This window comes from Osmia bicornis, chromosome 8 (assembly GCF_907164935.1).
Source record: "Osmia bicornis bicornis chromosome 8, iOsmBic2.1, whole genome shotgun sequence".
Lineage (NCBI taxonomy): Eukaryota > Metazoa > Arthropoda > Insecta > Hymenoptera > Megachilidae > Osmia > Osmia bicornis.
In genome coordinates, this window is record NC_060223.1 from 4,133,575 (window position 1) to 4,152,470 (window position 18,896).

The window sequence follows — 18,896 nt, forward strand, 5'->3', positions numbered from 1 at the left end:
GGTCGAAGACAGTGACAAAGGTCGACAGCGAGTCATACAAGATCGAGTGAAAGAAAAGATTGGACTCCATGCCGTTAACTGTCGATCTTCGTCACCGAACTCGGCCAATAGTGGCGATGCGTGTGACTGCTGGAGAGGTGGCTGAGTGAGAGCGTAAATGCCTTTCACTTGCCATCTTCTGGCGGACGAACAGTAGATGTGACCGCGTCGACCAATCATACGTCACGGCCGACGTCACGTGTGAGCTGTGGTGGGGCGCGGCCAATCAGACTGCGGTATTCTCATGGGACTTCTTGTGATCGGTGAACACGTGTGAAACACTGCATAAAGAGAGCTTTTTCTATTGTATTTTCTGGCAATATAACGAGACTTTGTTACATTATCACGATACTAACAAAAACTTGTTTGACCCTTCTATGGAACAATTATGATTGCACCATTGGTTCATATAAAGAGATGAATTTAATTTTTTAAGGAAATATAGAATTTGAAACGGTACAAAAGAGTTTTCGCTAATATTGAATAAGAGAAATGAAGAAAAAGTTGATGAAATGTGTCAAACGAATCTTGTCTTGAAAAGTCTTTTCCACGCCGTCGAGCGAAGCAGATAAGCTCGATCATCTTCCTCTTCGCGAGAACGTTTCACCGACGCTGGAAAGATAAAATTCATAATTGCTTTAATTTCATTTATCGTCGCCGTCGCGATAATCGCAGCTCGACGAACCAAATTTTTCAACAATTTTTCGTTGATCATATCATTCCTTTTATTTATCTTTTGTCTTACCCTCTTACCTGCCATTCTAAGCTAATTGTAAATCACGTCTCGCGACTTCAGATACCGTTTTTTTTTCGCATGAATTTATACGTCGCGATACCGATCTGTTTTTTTCAGGGATCGTAAATTAACGCTATTCTGATACTGTCTGTTAAAATTTACAAATGGTAAAATCGTGCCCTAAAATTATCATAAATTTTTTAATTTTCATTTCACGTAGAAATTATAAAAAAGAATGAATTATTAATATTTAATCTATCCGAATTTATAAAATCTTCTTAACACTTGTAACGTTTAATTATTTTGTTTTTAATAAAATAAGTTTTTAAAAGAAAAGGTAAATTTGCGTTTAATGAATCAAGTTGAAAAATTTCTATCATTAATTATCGAGTATTAATTATTACGAAAAAAGAAAAAAATCGTAACGAAAAAGCGATAGCGATTCCTGCAAATACTTTGAGTATACTATTCAGCGAGTTGTCGGTACTGAATCATCAACAAAGCACGGTGCAGTTCAAAAGCAATCCCACTTTCAGTATTAGCCGGTTCAGAAACAGTTAATCAGTCACAGAAGCAATCAAGCTTCTACTCACTTCCATATTTCAGTCAGTTGTTAGTTAGTTGGTGCGAGAGCAATCAAGGTTATATTTCATTCCACATATCCAGGTAGAATTCGTGATCGGTGTTACTGTCTACTTCACATACATAGTAATTGAAGATAAGATTTGAAATAAAGTAATGCAGCCACTGTGTCCTCTAAGACGATTTTCAATTTTTTTATTTGTTTAAATAATGTTATTTTGTTTGTTCTCCTTTCAAGATCATATAATTCATGGTTCAATGTTTCTTTTTATGAATAGAGTTTTTTGCAACTAAAATATTTTATATATTTATGACTATTTACTGTATAATTTTAACGTGCAAAAATTAGTTACTGTGGTTCTATTCAAATATGTCAATTAGTCGGTGTCTAAGAGTAATTAGGGGAGGTTATACCCTTCAAAATATTGAACGAAGTTTTTTTTACTGTTGCCCTTTTTCTTTACAATTGAATGTTATTAAATTTTATTTTTGAACTAAGTTTATCAACTAAGGAGATCCTCGAAAGTTAGATGGCACCAGGGCTTCAGAAATCTTAATTCGTTCCTGATGGGTTATACTAAATTTTATGCTTCAGATATTGTGCCGTATTATTATATTTAACATTATGTTCAACGTGACACACGCGAGGGAAAGCAGCACATTAATTAACGTGACTATTAACGTTCGGATGACGGACCATGGAGGGAGCTCCAATTTTAATTTGATTTTATATTTTACATTATTTTCATTTTCTAAATTTTGCACTATTTTTTTAAAAATTATTCTTCGAATATATGAAAATCTTTCGTTTTATACACTTAACTTTAAGTTGGTATCCTTGTAAGTTTGGCTCTTGATTGCAAGGGTTAAAAATTTGCCCAGTAATTACTTACACACATAATAAAAATTAAAAAGCAAACATAGAATTCATTCCAACAATAAAGGTGTGTTAATAATACTTTATGAATTTGATGATATTACACATTATACAATATACAAAAATGGAAAATTTTCTTTAATAATTACTTCTTTTTTAATAAAATTTATTACTTCTTTAATAATTACACTTTGCTAAAGTGTAAATATACATATTATGCCCTATTGTATTACAACTAACAACGAAATAAAATCCTGTAAGGAATTACGTGATTAAATCTCCTGTATTCTGTGTGTTAAGACAACTTTGATACTTAATACTGTTCGTACATTTGAATCAACGTAAATTCTGTCTCAGGAACGCATGTACTTGCATTTCAGGTGGCTTCACCTGCTATTTAACCTAGGAGTACAGGTGGTCGTGGGACTTCCCCTGGAAATGGTTCATGGAAGTCTGAGGATTGCAGCGGTTTATATGGCTGGAGTTCTTGCTGGTGAGTAATCACTATGCGTTAGACATTTTTTAACACTTATTTACATAAATTTGTTGAATTTTTCGTTTCAATTTAGTCGCAATATCGTTATCAGAAATTAACTTAATTAAAATAATTTATTTATTGCAGATTCTTATTTATCACTTGTACTGTCATCTTGTTGAAATATTTTATAATTGTTACATCAATAATCAATATGAGATAATACGTATACATAAATGTACAATATTCAAATTAATTATGTGTCTCTTCTTTTCTGTTCTTTGTTTAATTGCAGATTTATCATTAAATAGTCATAGTAATTCCAATGATTAATATAATCTTAATGTTATCATAATCTCGCGCCACTTTTCAAATACACAAAAACGCGGGAAAATATTCAAATCTAAAATAGTATTATAATTAAAAAGGAGTAGGCTACTAATAGCAAGTAATTAATTTTTGCATCTAATATATGTGTGTATATATATACGTAGATATTTATTATAAAATTTTTATTATGGCTAAAGTATTTTTGCACTTGAAAATCAATTAATTTAGGTATTGAACATTATACAGGGTGATAAAAAAATATGGTCCAATACTTATAGGACTTATAGTACCCACGTGGGATAAAAATTGTCGAATCAACATAAGTTCTAAAACTAGCTCTTTCTCTGTAAAATCAATTTTTATTATTTAATAAGATTTAGTTCAAAATTATACATTTAGGTAAATTTGTAATGAACCAATATCAATAAAAATTATTTACTATTACTGTGCCATATGTTGGTCTTACTGTTTTTTATTAACACTTTGAAATTAAAAAAGTAAAAAACTGACAGTTGATTTTACAGAGGAAGGGTTCATTTTTGGATTTTTGTTGATTAAATATTTTTTACTCCACTTATTGTCAATGAATACCATAAGTCCTATAAATTTCAGACCCTACTTTTGTATTATCCTGTAGGAAAGAAAATCTGATTCCCCACAGTATATTTTTCCCATAGTATCACTAGTAATCACCTATGTATAGTTAGTATGACATTAAAGCTCCTACATAGTAATTTAAAAAAAATAGCTCAATAAATAAAATCTAATTCCCCATAGTATCACTAGTAATCACCTATGTGACATTAAAGCTCCTACATAGTAATTTTAAGAAAGAAACTAGGTCAATAAATAATTAAATAAAATGCAAGAAGATAGCAAAGCAGATAAAAGAAAACAACGAGTATCATTTGTTGTCAACAAAATGCGATTAAGCAAAAGCTCAGTCGAAAGTACATTTAACGCGAACGTTTGCAGGCACGCTCGTCGATACTTGCATGCGTGATTATGCACCGGCATGTAATGCAATAATGCACGAATGCTCGCAACAATATTCGTGAATTTAAATCACTCGGTGATTCTCACCCGCATAAATGCTCGGCAGCGCAGCTGCACCTGCCAGCCCACGACTCTATTTCTTCTCTGTAACACAATTTGTCCCTCTTTCCATTTACCGTGTTTCGGGATTTTCCAACATGGAACGTGTTTTTGCTCCCTCCTCCCCTTTTTCACCCTCCGATCGACCCTTTCGCCTCCCTTACACTACTGTCCTGCTCGTTCTACGAGTTCACCTTCGGTTGCTCGCTTTCCATTATTTTCATTTGCATCCCCGTTCGTGTAAACCGAGAAAGAAGAGAGAAACGCGTGGCTTTTCTTCTATGTATACCCGGTACAAACGCGTGTTACTCCTGATACACGTATTACGTTGGGCCGAACCGACGAGGCGCACATTCGTATAAACCTAATTGTCATTTGCATAAATTCGATTAGACTCAGATCCCGGGTTATTAGCAGTCATGAAAGTAAACCGTTGTAAAACAGGGACGCATGAATAATAAACTTCCAGGGAAGATTCGGGATACGTAATGTTACAGCGGAAGAACATAATTCAAAACCGTTGAAAATTGTAACAAAAAGGTGAAAGATTAAGGGAACGGGGTGGGATACTAAAATGGGAATAATCCTTCCGTTTTCACGTAGAAATGTCATTGCAGTATATTTCATGTCACGTTGTATTAAGGTTGTATAGCAAATTATGGTTGTATGGAAACTTTTTTTAATTTCTAACCATTCTGAAATTTCAACATTCCAAAATGTGAGGATTTTATGCCTCACAAATTTCAGAAATTCAAAATTTTAAATTACCAGTACTATAGAATTTTTAAATTCCAGAATTTTAGAACTTTAATATTCCGAAATTCCATGATTTCAAAATTCTGCAATTAAAAAATCAAAAATTTCAAGATTTTATACTTTAAAAATTCTAAATTTTCAAAGTTTCAGAAATCCAAGATTCCAAATTATCAAAGCTCCGGAATTTTGAGATTCTAGAATTCGAAAATTGTACAATTTAAAAATTCAAAGATTTTAGGATTTTATACTTCACAAATTTCAGAAATTCAAAATTACCAAAACTCTAGAATTTTGAAATTTTAGAATTTCATACATCAAACATTCCAGATTTTCAATCCTTCAGAAATCCAAAATTGTAAATTACCAAACTCCAGACTTTTTAAATTCTAGAATTCCAGAACGCAAAAATTCCACTGTTTAAAAATTCCAAAATTTTATAATTTAGAAATTCCAAAATTCCAGTTTTAAAAATTCTAAAATTTTTAAGTTCCTAAATTTCTAAGAGACCTAAATCATCCTAGAATAAAATCCTATTTGCACCAATGCAAAATGGGAAGATAAATGCTTCAGGTGACATTATGACGACATCCAATGTCCCCGTTAATGTTTTTCAAAATACTCTTGAATTTCAATACCTTTTCTGTATTTTCGTGGTACATGTCTTTTGAATCTCATTATAATTGTTATTTAATCAAATGGTATCCTGTAATCATCTATTGATCAATTGTAGTATTATTAAATTTTCAAATGCAGTTTTGAAATATTGAACCGTCCAATGAAAGTAAATTGTATCTCTCTTATCTCTTACCCTACTATTTTCTCTCCTTTTTTTCTATTGGCTCCCTGTTGAGCCTCATTCCATTCCGTGAGAACTGAAGATGGCGACAGCTTGTCTGGGGCCACCGCGACTAGATTACTTCGTATGCGGTCGCGGTTGCGACGATGTAATGCGATTGTAACTACAAAAGTGCAATGCACCTATCTTCTGTCACCTTTTTTCCTTTGTTCATTTTACTATTTTTCTCACCTAATCGTTCCCTTTGGATCTTTCCTTCGTTCTTATCGTATTTTTCAGTCTTTTGTTTCGCATATTTTTTCTCTTTTGACTAGCACCCTGTTGATTTCATTGTGAGAATAATAAAAATGCAGCAGTTATGAAATTGTAAAAATTCATATTTCTTTCTTACGATTTTTCAAACTTGCAAAATTTTTATTATAAACTTTCTCATTTATAGAAAATATAATTTATTAGTGAAAATATCTTTGTCTTGGAATTAACTTATAAAAGTAAATGATTTTTTAAAAGGCATACTTTTTATATTTTGCATCCATTATTACTGAACATTCAAATGTAATCAGCTGTAAAAATGTAATACTGCAATTAGAAATAATTTTAGCTATTATTTCTCATTCTATATAATATTGAAGAAATCTGCGCTAAACTCTCGCTATATTGCCTGTTAGGGGCGGAAAATTCTTGGAATTGGCAATATAGAAAGAGCTTCTTTCATACCACGCATCTATCGAAGTCATAACACACATACACACACGTTATCCCAGCGTTCAATGAAAAATCCTCGATTACGTTTGTCGATCAGAAAAAACGGCATCAGCTTTTGATATTGCGGCCTTCGTGGATTTCCATAGACTACGATAATAGGAAAATGTCACTGCCTGTATGTGAAAATCTGTGTGAAGGAGAGCTCGCTCAATCCGCAGTATAAAGAATGGCAATATAGCGAGAGTTTACTGTACAGTAGACTCTCGATAATTACCCGCATTTAGGACTCTAGAGGTGAACTATCTAAGGCAGTGGTTCTCAAACTTTCATTAAATAAAATTTACGGCGCCCTTATTATTATTATTATTTTTTTTTGCTTTTTACAGTTAGTAAAAATATGGAGGCTTTTTACATACAAACAATTAAAAATTTCGTGGCACCCTCGTGTTGTACTTGCACCCTAGGGTGCCACGGCACCCAGTTTGAGGATCATTGATCTAAGCTGTAATTATCATGAGCCTATAATATCTTTAATAAGATCTTTTAAGAGACGTTCGAACTTCTAAATAGAAAGGCGCTGCCAGACTATCTTCCTCACCTCTGCGAACTACCCTATTCTTCTTTGCCAGTTATTATGCACTTGCTTAGTCTGAACGCTCCACGTGGCCCAGCCTTATTGGCTACGGAAGGCGACAGGGAGTAAGGTGCGTGCGCGTGTGTAAGTAATGCGTGTGAGCACAAAACGTTTCCAACGACTAATTATCTACCAGGTAATTATCGCGAGTCTACTGTACTTGAAACTTTTCGAAATAAGTACTTTGTTAATTATAATGTAATTACTTTATTTTTACGCATTTTGCTGTATAAATTACATTCATGGAAGTAACTTAATTATGATCCAAACTTACAAAACGTATACAAGGATAACAATTCAAAATAATATGAAGTACAGAATTAAATTAAAATTGGGGCCCTCTTCATGATCCGCCGTCCAAGGGTTGAAGTCCAACTTCAGGGTTGATGGATTAGCTCCACACCTGTTTTTGCATGTTCTGCAATTTTCTTTTTCTTTTTCTTTTTTTCTATCGACCACAGTCATAGCAACTCATTTGTACAACGTTTTTGAAAATTTTCCCTTGTTTTCTCAGTCTGCATTGTTTACTTTATTTAGGTAACCCCAGTCGTCGTGCACCACCCCCAAAAAAGGTTCTAGTTATGCCAATAGTGCAGAAAAACAAATGAAGACTTAAAAATAGTTCAGTGCAAAATTTATTGTACAAAAATATAAAATCTTTCTATTTCAATTATTAATCGGTGAATGAACTAAAGTGCTGATAGGTACTGGTTTATTATTACTTAATGAGAAAAAAAATACAGCAATGTACGAGGTGTTCTTATCTGCAAGCATTACGACGCGACGTGTATACTTAGGAAAGAAATCGTTAGGCAAGGGATTAAAATGATTTAGTCAACACTTATCAGGGAAAGGAGAAAAAAAATTCCTGGAAAATAATAAAGAATCATAGTGCGGCTTTAGGATAATTTTCAGATAAACGGGTTTAATTTCAACGTAATTTCATTCATTCCATCAACAAGCCCGCTTTCTAATGTACGTCGATAGGGTTTCGTGTCGCAGAATCACCGGCGCCGTGCCGATTGCGTGACACAGACAATTATACGACGATATCTGCATGTCGTCGCGTAACGTTCCCGTATGCGTGATGCATTTTGCATGCGCAACGGGAGACGGTAGGTTTGGTATCCTGATGCCAGACTGCCGTCTGTCTCGCCTTTCTCGAAACCCTTCAGTGCCGTTATTTGCCTTCGAGCTTCCGTTTTCCTTCGTTTTCACCTTTGTTCTCGTTATCGTACACTACCGTTGCGTTTGCTTTATTTTCTCTTTATCGTCGATGGAAAATTTTCATTCGTGCCCAGGAGTGGGTGCTTATTGGTGTTCATTTAAAACATTAAAAGCTGCTTAACGTTGTATCGACTAATAGGGATAAAAGTACGTTTTAAGAACTTGTATTTAATAGATGGTAGAAGAAATTTTATCTCCTTGTTAGTTGTAGAAGAGCAGTCATTAAAGCTGCTTTGATTTATAATGGAAAGTTGTAACAATTTTCTTGAACTCCTTATTTTGATTTTTATAAGATACATGTAAAAACTGTTGGTTATAATAAACAGTAATAGTGATTGCTGTAATATTTGTAAGATATTTCATATGTAATTAAATGATTCTGGTAAGAAATATTTTACCAAATTTCTGCAGTCTTATACTCCTAGAATCTTAATTACAAAAAAAAGTGTTTGAAGATAGAGCTACCTCTTCTTTAATGAATTCAATATTTATTATTGGTTTACTTTTTATTTTTGGGATGAAATTTACATGATTTCTGATTTTAAATATTGATTATTCAGTTGCATTTAATTTTCTGTATCTTCATATTACATATTTTTTTCTTTAATACAAAATATTTACTAAATAATTAACTCTGGGATGGCGGACCATGGAGATAGCCACAATTTTAATTTAATTTATTTCACATTATTTTCATTTTCCAAATCTTACACTGCTCTGGCTGTCAGTTTTTAAATATTTTAAATTTGGTAATAATATGTTTGTACATACTCTTTTTTATTAACGAATAAGTTTTGTTATTTTGTTATCATTCATGTCGTGTAGGTACATCATTGGTATTTTTCTGATTAAAGAATACGTTTAACCTGTATTGCTGTACTTTCTCTGTTCTTTTTATAGTTCGTAGCCACGTGTTTGCTATATTATATAAAATTCTCTTTCTTTTCTTTGTTTTTAATACATTTTGCACTATAATACTACTTTTCTTTTAACATTATTCCAAGATATATTCGTTACATTTCATTACACAAAATTAAAGATTATTCGACTAAAAATAAATTGAAGTTACTAAGCAAAATCGTTTCTATAATGAGCAACATCACATTATTTACAAATGTAAAATATTTTATTTCGTTTATTGTGTGGGGCTCTGATTAAAAGCTGAAGATACCCATTTGAAAAATGATTACAACTATATTATGCATAAATTTCAATCCGATCCATGTTGTAGAAACTTATTGCATTCTGAGAATCTTATATGATAACAGAATTTCGTAAAATGAGTTTCGTACATAATATTATAACAGTTGTTACTATCTCGCGAATCTCTGCTATTTCCTATCAGGGAAACGCGATCATCGATTTTCCATCGTATTTCAGATATTTGCTCATCAGAAAGCGTAAAATTGAAAATTTCAGGAAAAGCGTAACGGTACACGAGAAACTGGAGAAGAAAATCCAACGTATCCGATAGACTCTATTTTCTTTCTCTTTGCAACCGCTGTTTTCCATCTCTGTTTCAGCATCCCTTTCTTTATCCTGTGTATTTGTTTAAGATGGAAAGAAAATTATCGTAACTCACATTTCCCATTCCCATGTCAATACTTCTTTTTCATCTTACGTTCTCTTTGTACGATAAATATTCTTATGTCGGGGAATATAAAATTAAAAATTTCTAAAAATTACGATATTTATTTGGAAAATTGACCAACTACAAATAAAATATATTGTGAATAGTATGTATTATAATAAATTGATTGAACAATAGAAATTAGGTAGTAAGAGATAAAGAATGATTCAGACGTTGCAAATATTGAAATAAATAAAATTCGGTAAGTCGTACCATATGAAAAGGAAAAAGGTTGGAAGTAGAAATAATTGAGGGCGTTTTTTATAGAAAAAGTGTACGGAACATTGGCGTAACTAGATAGGTACCAGGGTGGGCCTAGGTGGGCACCCCTTAAAATGTGGACTGCACCCCTTACTATTCTAAACCTTTAACATTCCAAAATTCCAGAATTCGAGAATTCCAAAATTACAGATTTTTACGATTTTAGAATTCTGAGTTACCAAAATGCTAGAATTTCCAAATTCCAAAAATCAAAAATTCAGGATTTCCAATATTTTAGAATTCCAAAAATCAAAAATTCAGGATTTCCAATATTTTAGAATTCCAAAAGTCCAAAATTCAGGATTTCCAATATTTTAGAATTCCGAAATTTCCATGATTTCAAATTTCCAGAATTCTAGAACCCCAAAATCTCAGAATTTAAAAGTTAAAAAATTTAGAAATTCCACAATTCCAAAACGCTAAGGGACCTTGTCCAATAGTTCAAAGAGTTCAATTTAAAATTTATTGTACATATCACATAATTTTCAAAAATATAATTTTTTTTATTGAACATTAGGTATTATATGAAATCTTTTTGTCAAAATTTCCGGGGGGTCCGGGGGGTGGGGGCTTGCTTTAATCCTTTCATTAACTATGTAAAAAAATTCCAAACTCAGGAATACCCTATAATTTTGCACATTTTGGACCCAAATGTTATTACAAAAATAAATCCATTCCTTTTAAACTTTTCAAATATCTAAATGATTAAAATATATATCTTTTCAATGTTTGTCCTTAAATATTATTTTTCTTTATAATTAAATATAATTTAATTCTATTTACATAAAAAAATTTCAATTTTTGAACCAAGTATATCAACTTAGGAGTCTCTGGAAAGTTTAATAGTCCCGTGCTCCAAAAATCTTAAATCCGTTCCTGAAAAATATATACAATCTATATGGCACAAGTTTATCCTTCTTTTCTACATGAAACTTCGAAAGTTACATTGTTTCCAATGCCTTCTTTGTCCGTTTCGATTTGTCGTGGAATTGGAAACAACGATAAAAAGGAAGAAATATCGCGCAGACAAGCTTCTTATGGAATTGTGAAGTCAAAATCGATTCGTCGTTGGTTTATCGAACAATAAAATCAGTTGGCCGGTAAACTTTTCTCCGGCTTAATTAGATGCATTCTCGTGCAATTTTCATTCGACCTTAAAATATCGTTGTCGTCGAGCTGCTACTCGTTCCAGGGTTTTCGCTTTCCATTCCATTACTTTCGCGTCCCTCTTTACGAATGCATCGACGTGTCTGCACTCGCCTTCTAAATGCGTGCTCTATTTTCTCCTCTCAAGCAATACGAGACGCATCGCCTGTCTTTGCAACTCCCTTTCCACTTTATTCTTTCCTCTTTTTCTCCTTACTCCTCCCGATACCAGTTCCCTTATCCTATTTGCACCTCCGACGACGGTACGATTTTGTGCCCACTTTCTTATAGAACCAGATCTACCTAGGGAGGAACTTGTGAAAATTTTAAAACGTTATTCTCTTACATCTGTACGTCTCCAATAAGATTCTTGTTTATTTTTTTTTAAATTGCAGAAGCTTGTTGCATTTATTGCTATTTTTTTAGCAATTGCACACACCCTATTGTCGTAATAGTTTGCTACTTGATATTAAAGATACTTAATTATTATTTGATCATATTGAGAAGGGAATAAAACAAGTGCATCATTTTAAAATTTTAAAATTTCAAAATTTAGAGATCGTAAAGTTTCAAATTTTTGAAATATCAGAATTCTAAAATTCCAGATTTCCAAAATTCTAAGGGATCTGACCTACCCTAATAATTTTCTACATAAATCTTATAATGTCTTTTGTAAACCTTAAAATATATAGGGATTTATTACCATTGTTAATTTTGATTAAGTAATCATAATAACAATTTCATTATGAAATATTAAAAATTTTAGACCAGTTGATTTCTAAAAAAATTGAAAATAATTTTTATTATTATTATTATTAGCTGAGATAGCAGTAATAAAATCTGTTCTAACAATGCACTTCCATGCATAGATAGTCCTTTTAGGACGATGCAAGCATCTGCACTTTTCCTAGTTCTTTTTGCTGTTGGTTGCGCTCTTCGTATTTCATTCGCTGCACCTGTTGCACATGTTCTAGTTCCAAGGATTATGATTGCGAGAAGAATAAAAAGGAACACCGGGAAATATAAAAATTTATGGATAATAATGCTTTGAAAATGTAAAAATAAAACAAGTAGCGATGCTGAGTTGCAGATAAATAAAATTTCATTGTTAATCATTTTCAACGTTAATACCGTTACAATTATTGCTTCTCCCGAATCAAGAGTGCACTTAATATAACTTTTTATTCAAAATTAGTTATTTGTAAATTGCTATTTGTATACTGCAGAGCATATTATCCTTTTATTAGAAAAAAAAGTAGAAGCATCCCTGTGCTAGTGTCAATCTTATTAGCCCTTAAAAATATAAAATTTCATGTATACGAGATAAGTAATTTTTGTAAACGTAGATCAAGATTTTTCCAGTGGTTATTTTGACAGTAGCTGGACAAATTTCAATTACCTCATTTCATGAGAGCTGACTATCGTTCCTGTTACAGAAAGTTAATGTAATGGAATTATTTGAATTCAGTTGAAGCATGATAACGTGGTGATAATTAGAATTAGCTATTGTTACTCGAATATTTATTATTTAATCTTGTTATTGCTAACTGCCAACTGATTAATAATAATGGCAACTTGAATTTTGATACGATGATTAAGGGCAAGGCTAGTTTTTCCCCACCTGTTTGATGCTCCTACTTAAACTTTGTTTTTAATTTCAGTTTGTGTTCCCTGTATTTTTTATATTTCATTAGTTACTTCGTTTATTATGATTTCATCTTAAAAAATTTTACAGTTTAAGTAAGTTTAAAAAACAGATAAAAGAATTATAGATAACATTGTAAAGAAACAAATTTTGATTAAAGGTAATATTATAAAAGTGAAATGTAAAAATTGTACGACATAAAAATTGTTTAAATACAAAAAATGGATATCTGCTCTTTTCATCGATGGAATAAACTGGTTTTCTAATAAAGATACCATCGAAACATGGGTGAAAACATTTTATACGGAGTAATGTAAACTTTTATTTCTCATCAGATAAAAATGATGACACCTGCCATTTAAAACATATAGATGTATAAAATGTTATTAAATTAACAACGATAGAAAAATAGAAAGCTAAATACAACTCAGTTTTCAAAAAAATTAAAAATTTATTTTATGTAATATAAATTATTCTTATCAGAATAAAATTATACATCTTAGAATAAAACTAAAAGGCATTTCTATTCCTATATGTCTATAAAAATACATTGCTGCCTAAAGAATAATAAATTCTAAAAAGTGTTCTTTTCTTACATTTGCAGGTTCTTTGGGTACTTCGGTGTTCGACACAGATGTATATCTCGTTGGGGCTAGTGGTGGCGTTTATGCACTTCTCGCTGCTCATCTGGCTAACGTCCTCCTCAACTATAACAACATGGAGTTCGGCATAGTTCGATTAATCGGCATCTTTGTCATCGGTAAGATTCCAAACAAATCTTTATTCTTAACTTAGGCACTGCTCAAACGAACCACTTTTGAACCACAGTTGAGTTGACCATAGTCAGAATGTGCGGTACATCGACCAGAGCTCAAATATTCGCAGACCACTTACGATATCGATTTTTTAAATAATAATATTACATCGGAAAGTGGTCCACGAGTGATCCGCGAATGGTCCGCAAGTGATCCGCGAGTGGTCCGCCAGTGATCCACGCGTGGTCCGCTAATGGCCCGCCAGTGATCCGCGAATGGCTCGCGCGTGATTCGCGAGTGATCACGAGTGGTCCACGAGTGATCCGCGAAGGATCTGCGTGTCGCTCATTGCGACCACCGTTTTTGGCACGGTGGCACGGTCTTATCGTAGACTCGATGATGCCTAAGATTTTCTTTCATTTACTTCCAAAAATGACCAAAAAAACGCAAAAGAATCTAACGGATAAATTGTTTAATTTTCAGCGAGCGCCGACGTAGGGTTCGCGATCTACGACAGATACGCTGCCGAACAAATGGGTCCTCCAGTATCATACGTGGCACACCTGACCGGTGCGTTGGCGGGCTTGACGATCGGGCTCCTGGTGTTGAAGAACTTCGAGCAACGACTCCACGAGCAATTGCTCTGGTGGGTGGCACTCGGCGTGTATGCAGCCTGCACGATCTTCGCGGTTATGTACAATCTCATGCATCCGGATTATCCATGACGCGAGGTCAGCTTCGCGTACGGTCAACCGCGAAACACGTAACGCGAAGCTGAATAACAACGAACAAAGGAGAAAACTGTAAATGAGCGAAGAAGAGTGAGCGAAGAACGAGTCAGATGATGAATAGACGAAGATCGTCGAGGTCACAAACCCGGTGAAGATTCGGTGAATAAATGGAAAACGTTGTTTGGTACGAATATATTTAATTCGCCTACGAATGGATCCTGAAGAAAAGAGAAGCTTTATTTAGAAACGCGAAGAAAGGAAGCCTCCGCATCGTCGATACGATCGGTTGTACAGGCAACTGATGGATAGTCCTGAAAAGAAAGAGAACTAAATGGAAAGAAATAGTGAAATATTTTTGACAAGTGAATGTTATTTGTGCGGTCACCCCTTTTGCCACGGTATCTCATCGAGCGAAGAAAATTACAAACGGGATGCAAAAGATAATAATTGATAAGATTTTTTTCTACGATCTATAGCGGCTCACGGGACGGTTTAAAATGCTTTTTTATGGACTTAAGATGATTTAGAATGCGAATTAATTATGAAAATTAAATCAGTTACGATGAAAAAGGAAAAGGGGAAAGAATTTTTCAAATGATTACAAACTAACCGTACAAAAGATAATATTATTCTCTGAAATGTTATTAGCACTAAAAGATAAGGAAGAATTAATATTTGAAGCAAAGTGAAAAAGCATGAGCGATGGAAAATGAAAGAAGACAATCCGATTACAGAAATATTAGACAGAAAATGTTCCTAGAGGCCAAGAAGATAAACTAGAAAATGTAATAGCCCTTGATTCGGATCGAAGAAAAAGAAAAGCGCCAGAAATGGGAATACAAAGAGAAACAGAATAATCGAGATAAGGAATGAAGCTGGAAAAAGAACCGTGAAAGGAAATTAGATCGTTTATTCGTAAAGAAACTTCATTGAAGTATCGCCTTTCCTCGTTGGAATAACTGCGCAAAATCGATTCGCAGAAACAAACGGAAATTTCAGCGTCAGATTTACAGCTAGAAAAACAAATAAACAAAATCGAAAATTCGATCATCCGAGTGAAGAGAAGCGTTTAAAAATTGAAAAATCGATCCCTTCTTTTCGAGCGCTCATTTCTCCACTTTCCCAGTGAAAAGAAAAAAACCAAAGAATCAAAATACCTCAGGGAATCCGTTTTCGGAATCCACTAACGTTCAAAGCAAAAGTCATCCGCGAAACGCTCCGTCGAGCAGGAAGTAGGAGCGGAGGAGAGCGATGACTTGGTCTCTGCTGGACGAGAGGAAGAGCAAGAGGCCAGGACCCTTCTTTCGGCGCATTTTCTCGTTTATCGGCCGCTCCGAGGCACGAAGAAACCAAAGAATCCTACCGAACGTCTTCACCTTTGTCCTCTTCGATTCAACTTTCCAAAGGGATCCGAACTCAACCGAATTTCTTTCCAAATTCAACCGGGAACGAAAGACGAGGAGCGATGTAGGCAAAATGCTTCGGGAATCCTTCGCGATGCCTAGGAAACGCCATGTCCAGGTAGAAGGAAGAAGAAACTGCTAAAAGAGTGAATACCATCATTTTTGGTCAACGGATACTTTATTTTGAGGAAAACGAAGAAATCGTCCTAAGTAATGTAAATGGAGAATTCCTTTTGATAATTTTCTTCCCTTGGTCATCGCGAATCGCTCAAAAACAAAGTATTGTCACAACTAAGGGAAGTATGCGAAAACCGTTGACGAAGGGTACTCGAAAAAGCTGGCGATAAGGGATCGACGAAAAGGAGGGACGATCTTCGACGATAATTCGAAATGGAAAAGATGGAAGGACGTGGAAGACGGAGTAGCGTCTAATGATACTCACGCGAGCTGCCTTCGTTAATCTCCGGGACATTTAAATATTAATCGCAACGCTTGTTGCTCGATATGCATGTCCGGACAAAATCGTTCGATCGCCTCGTCTTTAACGTGGCGAACGATCGAGCTGCGCAAGCCTGTATACCGTTGTAAATAATTCTGTACATAGTCGAGACGAAGAGCGCGCACCTGTATCGCAAGCGCGTCGGTTCTTCGTCGCGTGTACGTGCGAGAATGCCTGTGTGCGCGCGAATACTAAGCGGAAAAATAATTAGCGTGCGGGACCGAATGAAATCGGTTAGTCGCATGATCTAGTCCGATAATCGTGAGATGTATGATTGCTCGTATATACAAAGAAACAAAGAGGAATATTTTGAATTCGGTGTCTTGCGGACTAGCACATTTCTTTTGGTTAAACTTTGTTTTAAAGGACACAAAATTATTAACCTTTTTATTTTTCATTTGATAGCTTTTGATGCGCAGGATCCAAAAATGTGATTCTTAACTTTAGGAATCTAGCGGTTTAAAAGTTATACGTATCTAAAGTCGAGCATTTTTAGCGTATTTTGTAGGTTAGTATGACGCCATATTGCTTTTATCCGTAATGTGATTGGTCCGCGGAGTCGGATATCAGAATGGTGTCGAAAAACTAACCTAACCTAAAGCGCGCAAGGTACATATAGATAGATATTTGAATTATTCCGCCAAAAGGAGCACCAGCCACGTGCTTCTCTCTGCATATAGCAACATTCATTGGACAAATCATGGAGAGAAACCAATATGGCGTCAAATTAACCTTCAAATTATGTTAAAAATGCTCAAATTTAAGTACGTATAACTTTTGAACCACTGAATTTCTAGAGTTAAGAGTTGCATTTTTGGATTCTACACATCGAAAACTATTAAATAGCAAACAAAGAGGTTAATAATTTTATGTCCTTCAAACCAAAGTTTAGCCTTTTTTTCTTGTAAAAATCTATTAATAGGAAGCGAATGGGCAAAATAATTTATTTTCTTTCCTATCTCCGTGGAACAGACCTTTATCTTGAGGGTTCATTTTCAATTGAGTCTTGTTGCACAGGTTTTGGTATGGTTAGGTTAGGAAGAGCATTGCGTTTGGTAAAACGACCGGTAGAGGGACACGCGTTGCCTGTTCGTATTCCTAGCGGCACGTTCTAAAACTACTACTATTTATTAATATTTCTCCAGTGATTTCTATCTCGTTGGTTTCGTCTTCTTTTTTTTCTACTCGTTGATTCTCGTGTCCAGGAGAAGGTTTTCGATCGAATGTCTTTACTTGCAATCTATTCCTGATGCTAGCATATATAATCTTCGTACAAAGTTGATCAATGAAAATTGACGATCGTTTATCTTTATCGTCGTATTTTCATCGTTCAATCCCCCGTACGGATACAGATGATCCTCCTTTCGATTTCACGCATCAACGATAAATTCATGAGACAACTACGAGTCAAAGCGAATCGCTTTTATTCCTTCCTTTTTATTGTACGCCCACGTTGCTTCCGGCGCGAACCCTGCCGAATACTCGAGAAATATTTTCTTATGGCACACTTGGTGTATGACGGATAATCGTTCGTTCGGGTTTCGCGAGAGAGCGGCGTAATTGGTTAAACGGAAGGAAGTGGGGGAAAGAAGGAAAGAAAGGGAAGGAAATTCGTACCAAAAAAGCCAATGGCGGAAAGGCGAGCAAATTCAAACCGAGAGTGATTAACGATGCTAGTCAATTAGTAGCGGCAGAAGGCAGCAAAGGCATTAAGACATTGCCGAAGAATAGTTGTTTTTTTTTTTTCTTTTTCGTTCCAAGGGGCGAAAAGTAAGTCAGAAAGTCCAAAAGTCAGATGATTCGGTCTGTCGTCGCGAGATTTTTTACGCATTACGATCGAATATTTTTCTCGACAAAATGGAGATGCTCAGCAGTATAGTAATTGTGAGTGGATAGACTCATATTCTTTTCAAGTATTACAGTTGCCTATCAAATGTAGTATTCTTGATTTGTTAAGACTGTCAGTGTTTCCGTTTGTTTCATTACATTTTTTGGCAAATATTCCTAAATTATTTTTACTTCGAAAAGTTCTAAGTTTTGAAGTATAAAAAATCATTGACGTAACTAGATAAGGGCCAAGGTCCCCCCCTCCCCATAAATGTGATGAACCCTCCTCATAAATGTGAAAATCCACTATTCTAAAATTTGAAGATTCCAGAATTTCAGAATATCAAAACTTAAAAATTTCCAAATTTTCTAAATTTAAAAAATACAAATAATATGAAATACAGAATGAAATTAAAATTGGAGCTCTCTTTATGGTCCGCCATCTGCGGGTTAAGGTGCTAAGTTATCGAACTTCGATCGGGGCTAGTTTATTAATTTGTTAATAATTAATGCATCACTGTTTTAACCTTGCCGTTATATTTAAGTTTCTATTATTTAGATGAGAATTCAGTTAAAGTGTACCTTCAAATGGAATTTCGCAACATTCTTAAACAGTTTCACGTTTGTTACTGCAATAAATTAAAATAAATTATTGAATAATAGAAAACCTATGATCTTGTTACATTTTTCACTAACTCATTCTTTTGTTTGTTTAATTATATTGCAGTATCTAGTCCAAAAATAGCA

General features: G+C 34.2%; 1 protein-coding gene across 1 annotated transcript in view; it reads left to right on the forward strand.

Moving 5' to 3' along the window:
- LOC114879405 (protein rhomboid) overlaps positions 1-15,813 on the forward strand; it is a 500,898-nt gene extending 485,085 nt beyond the window's left edge. The window contains exons 8-10 of the mRNA XM_046286803.1: positions 2,615-2,727; positions 13,539-13,694; positions 14,173-15,813. Coding sequence (XP_046142759.1) covers positions 2,615-2,727; positions 13,539-13,694; positions 14,173-14,414 — 511 coding nt within the window. The 3' untranslated portion in view covers positions 14,415-15,813. The remainder of the gene's footprint in view (positions 1-2,614; positions 2,728-13,538; positions 13,695-14,172) is intronic.
- The last annotated feature ends 3,083 nt before the right edge of the window (positions 15,814-18,896 follow it).